The sequence below is a fragment of the Nicotiana tabacum genome, chromosome 8 (assembly GCF_000715075.1).
Source record: "Nicotiana tabacum cultivar K326 chromosome 8, ASM71507v2, whole genome shotgun sequence".
Taxonomy (NCBI): Eukaryota; Viridiplantae; Streptophyta; class Magnoliopsida; order Solanales; family Solanaceae; genus Nicotiana; species Nicotiana tabacum.
The window spans coordinates 14,362,167-14,370,030 of NC_134087.1; the positions used below are offsets into that span (position 1 = coordinate 14,362,167).

Here is a 7,864-nt window from a genome sequence, read left to right on the forward strand (position 1 = left end):
ACTTTGAATAATCAAACATTATAAAAATAATTTACTTAAAAATTTATTTCTTCAAAAAATCTTGTGTGCATGCATCAATGTTAATACAGCTGTAAACTTTTTATTTTTTCTAGAGAATATGAAACTTCATACACAAGACCAAATACAATACTGATGAAATTATTAGAATAAAGAATAAATATGAGACCGAATCTTTATAAATGAATCAAGTTGAAGCTTCATGTAAAATCCTTCTATCTCTATTTCCCTCACATTTTCCTTTCATTTTTCTTCCCACCTGATCAGCTATTTCCTTTTTCTTTTTTTCTCAATCAATCAAAGAACTCACCTTCTGAAAAACTGTTAATTATTTTGTCAGATATATTTCAAGTTTCTGAAGTTGGAATAGAAAAGAAATGGAGAGAGATTTCATGGGGTTGGCTGTAAAACAAGAAATGCCTGAAGAACCAGCCACAAATCCAGGTAAATTTTCTGCTCCTTTAATTTTATTCATTTTTTTCTTAGTTTCCTTTGGAGCAACGGTAAGTTGTCTTTCCTGTAATCTATAGGTCACGTGTTCGAGTCGCGGAACAGGTCACTGACCCTTATGCTTGCACTAGGGTAGGTTGTTTATATCAAACCTCTTAGGATACGGCCCTAAGCCTGCATGAACACGAGATACCTTGTGCACTGGTCTGCCATTTTTCTCCTTCAATCAATGATCTGTTAGATATGGTTTTTGTTTTTGTCCCTTTTTAGTTTTAATTTAGTACTGTTAAATAAACATCTCTGCAACTGTAAACTAGCCAAAAGAAGCTTTGACTCCATATGGATTCTCAAAAAACTAAATCAAAAAATGGAAACTCTTTTTTTTTTTTTTTCTTTTTCATTTTGGCTCAGCTCTCAAACAGACCTTATGGGTATTTGCATGTAGGTCAAAACATGGTTTAAATCTTGGTTTGTATAATATTGATAATAAGATTGTATTTAGCTACTGTCTTTCACAACAATAATGCTTCAACTGGAAAAATAAAAAAATGTCCTTTTACTTTTGTAATGCTAGTTATCAAAACAAAGGTTTTGGTATTTCTTAAGTTGGATTCCTTTCAACGTAGTTTACTTTTGTAATCCTTTTTTTCATGTCTGAGTTGGATATCATACATTACTTATAACATGCACCCATGATTTAAGTTTTATAAGTTGATATCATAATTTTTTTATTACGTAACTTAATCTATTATAGCAGGTTAATTATTATTTATGTTAAATTTTACTATAGAAATTTACATGTAATTATCTGATAAGTCAGCTGATTATGTAATTTTTTAAAATATTTATCGTGCATAAAACTTAAATTCAAAACTAAAATAAGATGATCATTATGCTGATGCTTTTTTATATTTTTAACGTACAGAATTAAACAATTACGTTGTGGCCACCACTAGATTTAGAATGCAGACCAAAATGCATAAAATAATTTGTTTAACTCTGTTGACCATATCTTGCATTAATAAACTCAATATTATATTTTATATGTCGCATCAGATGCTCTTTGCAGCCTATATTTAAATTGGACGCACATGTTAACCTTACCATGTGAGCAAAAAAATTGTCTCTCGTGTACTCCCGGTTCAAGAAACAGTGAAATCTGCATACGATAAGAGTTAATAATTGAAGTTGGTATTTCTAATGAATTTTACCCTTTATAATCTCGTATTGTAATTTTTCTTCTACAATCACAATACTTAAAAATAACTACACAAATTAATTTTTTGTGTATATAAATTAAATTCATTTGGTATACCTCAAACGTTTTCTATATATGCACTCAAGAAATTCTACTAATTGGTGTGAGTGACTATTAAGCTGGTATTTATTCTCTTGTGTACGTTATAATTTGGGCAAATACAAAATTGGCCTAAACTAATTGCATTCGCTAGCCAAAAAGTATATAAAATATGTATATAATATACATATATACAAAAATATATATTTTATTGGCTATTTTGAGCGCTTAACAATTTACATTTCTCTTGTAATTTTGCAGCAGTGGCCATAAGTTCGGCAATATTGCAGAGATCATTCTCTAACAAGGCTCTTCCTCAATACCTTTCTTTCAAAAATGCTCTAGGGAATAATCCTAAGACTGGTTTTGATTCTCTTGCATCAGCTGGATTGGTTACTATAACCACAACTCATGAAGCTGTTGACTCAATTCATCGACCATACTCTGCTGGCACACAGGTTTGTATATTGACATGTTATCCCAAATACTTAAAAAGAGCATGCTGGTGCACGAACCGGGAAAGGACCACACTCTAAGGGGTTGTGATATAAGCAGCCTACCCTGATGCAAGAATCAGTAATTGATTCCACGAATCCAACTCGTTATCTCAATACTTACACTACATAAATCCAGAAAAGAAAATCTTGTATTTTAACATTATAATATTTCTTCTTTTCGATATTTAATGTTTTGATTCTTTTTCATTAGAAGAAACATATGATGCTTGAAAAGCAAAGTAGAACCAACTATACAATGACAACTTACCCTCCACCTCAAATTGGTGGAAACTCAGTTCATCAATCTCATGAAGTCAGAGTACTCCCAGTTGCTAATCAAACACATCAGATTTCTGTATCTACGAGCAATATGCATGGTCGTCAGTCATTAATTTCTCCTGCTGGGCAGAATTTAATTTCTATAGTAAATCAAAATCCTGCTAGAGGAGGCCAAATATCAAACCCCATTTCCATTCTTCCGACTCTCAATGGTGTTGTGGGCACTACTGAATTGAGGTATGTTACTAGCTAGCCTTAATAAAAGTTTATTTAGGAAAGTACTCTCTGTTTCATTATCCGATTTCAAGAAGAACGACACATTTTTATATTATAATCACAGAACGGGAGTCTTAGCGTAACTGGTAAAGTTGTTTCCATAGTGCCATGTGACCAGGAGGTTACAGGTTCGAGTCGTAGAAACAGCCTCTTGCAAAAATGCAGAGTAAGGCTGTGTAGAGTAGACCCTTGGGGTCCGGCTCTCTCCCGTTAATGCACTGGGCTGCTATTTTAATCACACAAATATCATGATATTTTACTGAGCTAGAAATTGATATCTGTGATTCAGGGGTGCTCCCAAGACTTCAGCAGGACCTGCTCAGCTGACCATCTTTTATGCTGGTTCAGTCAGTGTTTACGACAATATTTCTCCAGAGAAGGTAAATGCTCTATCTGATAATGTTAGTGTCATCAATTTGTTGTTATTAGTTCTGATTTTTAACAGACATTTATACTTATTTGGCATTTCAGGCTCAAGCTATCATGTTACTTGCTGGAAATGCACCACCAGCTGGTATTCCAAGTACAACATCTACTGCATCTCCAGTTCAGAGAATTCCTAAATCTTCTTCTGTTGATGCTTTTGTTGTAAACAAATGCCATAGTACTACATCGCCTAGTTTTTCCAGTCCCATTCCTATAACCACACACGGCGCCTCTCAATCTATTGGAGTGTCTAATAATACGAATCAAATAACTATGAGTATCAGGTCAATCGGAGTCCTGACTAATTCTCCCTCTAACAAAACGGAGCCATCTAAAATCGTCCGTTCTCAGGAATCTCATCCTCCTAGCCGTACATTATCAGGTACATTTGGTGGTTTATGTGTTTGTTATTTAGCATTATGTGCTTGTTATTCAATACATTGACACCCCTTTTTCTTTTCTACAGCTGTTCCTCAGGCTCGCAAAGCATCCTTGGCTCGGTTCTTGGAGAAGCGCAAGGAAAGGTGATCTGGTTTTTTATACACTACGTATATAGATCTTTTGCATTATCAGGTTAAGTTTACCTATAACGACATCTAACCTTTTATTTTAACCTAATATGATAACTTTATAAATAGCTTAACATGCTATTGTTGGTTAAACTGCACTAATAGTTTAAATTTTTTGAATTACGTACAATATCAGTGCATACAACTTAAATCCTTTAAACAGACATCTATTTAACTTTGCACGTCCTGTTTATATTTCGAATTTTACTGGATGTGTTAGAAGACTCCAATACTAAGTTAGAGATTTGTTTATTTTGTAATTCAGGGTACTGAGTGCATCACCATACGACAATAGCAAGCAAATTTCACAATATAGCACACCTGGATCTGGTAGCTGGAGCTTCTTTGCCAACTCTTCAGGCTCCAGTGTTCTTCCTGCTACCAATTAGTGTCAAAGAGAGTGAACTATTGAAGATGGCAAATCAATGTAGATGCGAGTTGAAGATTGTATCAGAAGATTATTGTAGGAATAACATTGTATTGTTTTTGACCTCTATACTTGAATTTTATAGCTATTAGATAGAATGATTACGGAGTTCTTTTTTTCTTGTACTTGTGATAGGGAGCCTTTTCATCAGAAAATACTACAGGCCTTTGTAGATTTTTTACTTTCTCTAGTGTAAAGAAAAGTTTTTTTTTTTATTTATAATTTAAGTTATGTTAATTAATTCATGTTCTTTAATTTTTCTTGGGTGCACATTTGGACAAGTTGCCATGGTTTGCGTTGAGGCACATTTGAAAAAAGAGCTCATTGGGAAAGAAGATAGCTCAATTTGCTAGCTAACATGATTAGTTGTGGCAAAATAGTTCAAGAGAAAATAGTTAACCACCCATATTATTCACTAAAAAATGGGTTGTGTTTACCGTGAAAATGGTAATAACAATTAAATTTGATTTAGTGGTTCTAAAAATACGTGATCTATTTTTATGTTAGTTGTTAGGCAGTTGATGCTATGTAAAAGACTTAGAATCAAGAAAAGAACTTAGAAAAGAGATGTTAACCAAACCAATCGGTATCAATCGGGGCATAGAGCTTGCCTATTCGAGGACCTCGGGGTCGACTCTGAAGCTCGACTGGGAGCTATCGAGGGTGGTCGATGGAGACTAATAGTTATAAATAAATCAATGACGCCTTTTTGTGGCCAATAATAAACAATAAATGAAGAACAATAAATGGAACACAATAAATATGAGCAATAAATAAAGTAATGAGATCAAGAGAATATGTTAGAGAGCAAAGAGAATGTTCGAGTATATTGAGTATGGAGAAACATATGTTTACATAATGACAAGGATCCTCTTTATATAAAAGGGGGAATCCTAACATTGTACAAGTGCATTTATTACAAAGATGCGGAGATGGGACAGCTAGTTGATGCCATGATGTGGGCTCAGACTAGCCTGACAGACTTGTCGGCTCTAGCTTCACGCCTTGGGAACTCCCCATTTTTTTCTGTAACCGTTGGTCTCATACTGCCTCGAGGTCGAGCGTCGATGGCCCCCGAGGGATGAAACTCAACCATGGTCTCGAGCCTTCGAGACGTGCCTACGAGGCATCGTAACGATGGAAAATCGGACCCTCCGATTTTACCATATACAGATAGTCCCCGCATTCTTAGAGTAGAATGATAAGAAACGACCTTGATAACCATCTTTCCGAATTTCCCACGATAATGTTATACTGATGACGTCATACTTATGACATAGACCTTTGTGACAACCGAGGCGTCCTGTTGACTCGTCTTTTCAGCGCCTTTCAATGCACTGCCGATTCTTGTCCTTCTAAGCGATAATATTGCCGCCGATTCAGTTCCAAAAATGCATTAACTGCGCCTACTGATGCATCTTTCAAGGACATTGATGGCGTCGTCGGTTGCGTTTTTCAAAGAGTATTGATTACGGCCGCCGGTTACTCTGCCCTTTCTCTATAAATGGAAGCTTTCTAGAACCAATTCTTTATTCAAGTGTTCTCAGATTAGCCTTTCGCCCTTCTCTTCTCCTCATCCTTGTCCTTCATTGTCGCGCCCCTGTTTCCCTCTTCAATCGAAAAATTGGGTTTATGACATTTTTGGGTATTGGGCAACTCATTCCTTTTGGGAACGGGGTTTGCATTTTTTGAAAAGTCACCACCTAATGATTTAAGGTGTATTAGGACACCTATAGGGTTCTGATCACGCCCAACTCTAGTCCTAAAAAGGATAAGCGGTCGCTGCAAATATAATCCGGTCTAAAAGTCCGGAGTCGAATCCCACAAAGAACTAAGGCTTAGCTATATATGTTTAATATCACTAAAAAGACAAGTTTGAACAATTTTCTAAATTATAAAGATTGAGATTTATATTTCTAACTAATTAACTAGCAAATACTAGAAACCCGTAAAATTATCAACTAACGAGACAAAGAGTTGGAGACTAAATTAAGGAGGTCTAGAGTTATGATTTTCCCAATTGTCGGAATCCTTCTAGCTATGTTCCCTACAATTTTGCCAATGTATTCTCTACTGATCGTGAGCACTTTAGATGTCGTAATTCTCTCTCGAGCAACTACAACAATTTACTAGACATATTCTCTCGAACTAAGCTAGTTGGCTTTATCTAACCGCACATTATGACCACGTCAAGGCTTTGTTATTTCTAAACCTGCCTTTAAACCACTGTATTGATTTCTCACATACGTTAGGAGTGACATTGTTCAACAACTATCTAAATATGTACTCTCTCTCGAGAACTACACACTAAATAGGCACAGTCAATTGATAGTCATTCAATCAACAACAACAAACACGTAGTTGAACAAGTAGAGAAATCCAACGGCTCAATTATATAAAAACATAACAAGAATTTATCCTACAAAAGGTTCTATCAAAACCCTAGATAATAAATTAGCTATTCATAAAAGCATGTGAAAACACAATACTCCAATTCATAACCAACAATAAAAATAGGAAGAAGAAGGGAAAAACTCGTAGTTGAATCTTCCTCCTTGCTCCTAGCGTGTTCTTGCCTCCAAGGGTATTGTCTAACCCTAAAGCAGTGTCTCCTTAGCCTCCTTAGGCCTAAATTATGTCCAACCTACTCAAAATACCGTTTTTCCATGTATATATACCAAGTAGGGTCTTGCACAAACAATTATACCTTCTCCTAGATGAAAAAAAAAACACTTGTTCCCGGGTTTGACTAGCGCGGCGGTGCTCGTGACCGCGCTAGTGGCCGCGCATATTGCCCAATATTCTTCCTGACGAGCGCGGCCGCCTATTGAAGCACACTTTTCACCCTGTTCCGTTTAGAATTTGAAACAATATAAAACATGAAAGTTGTAGCCCTTTCAGTTAGCTTTCCAACCATATACTGTGGAGACCAAATAGAGTTCTTAGCAAAAGGTTATGTGCATTTTACTAGAAAGTACACAATATGCCTACTCGATTCTTCGTTTGTTCTAACTATCATCCGTTGACCCCCGAACATGATCCCGACTTAATTCCTTGAGCTTTTACTCATACTTCAATGTTCCAAAATTGAATTCATTCCATAAAATCTACATTGCTCGGAATCACCCCTACAAGGCATAAAACACACAATTAGTGCAAGACACTAGCGATTAAAGCTCAAACTCAATTAAAGTGCAGTAAATTTGAATGTAGTAAGCGACTAAAATACATAATAATAGTCTATCATCAATACTCCACACTTAAACTATTGCTCGTCCTCGAGCAATCAAACTACACTTTATATAGACACGATATTTTTTTATACAATTCTCCTAACTCATCACACCAAGAATATTTAAAATAGACTAAGCACAAAAGCGTAACATCTTCACCTCAAGATTTGACTCACAAGTACCATGCATTATTCAACAACTAACCCACTTACTCTAACATAGAGGTCAAGGATAACCTTTCCTTCATGAATCAAGTACCCTCACACAACAAAAGAGAGTAGTTCCACACAATAAAATTTAAGAACACTTAGGAACTCAAGATAGAAAGAATTCACTCACTCTCAGAAATAACATTCATATGACACAAAAGATGCATCATAAGCTTGCCCGTA

The 7,864-nt window shown here is 35.6% G+C and overlaps 1 protein-coding gene across 5 annotated transcripts; it reads left to right on the top strand.

The window, feature by feature from the left end:
* The first annotated feature begins 218 nt into the window (after positions 1 to 218).
* On the top strand, positions 219 to 4,454 carry LOC107805959 (protein TIFY 6B-like). 5 transcript variants are annotated; one of them, XM_016630071.2, is made up of 7 exons: positions 219 to 462; positions 2,027 to 2,223; positions 2,474 to 2,778; positions 3,107 to 3,197; positions 3,289 to 3,625; positions 3,710 to 3,816; positions 4,078 to 4,454. In XM_016630071.2, the coding sequence occupies exons 1-6, from the start codon at positions 396 to 398 to the stop codon at positions 3,769 to 3,771; spliced, it is 1,059 nt and encodes a 352-aa protein (XP_016485557.1). In that variant the 5' UTR covers positions 219 to 395; the 3' UTR covers positions 3,772 to 3,816; positions 4,078 to 4,454. The 5 variants fall into 5 exon arrangements, with proteins under 5 accessions (XP_016485557.1, XP_016485553.1, XP_016485555.1 ...); XM_016630067.2 differs by having other exon boundaries at positions 220 to 462; positions 3,710 to 3,767; XM_016630069.2 differs by having other exon boundaries at positions 220 to 462; positions 2,477 to 2,778; positions 3,710 to 3,767.
* The last annotated feature ends 3,410 nt before the right edge of the window (positions 4,455 to 7,864 follow it).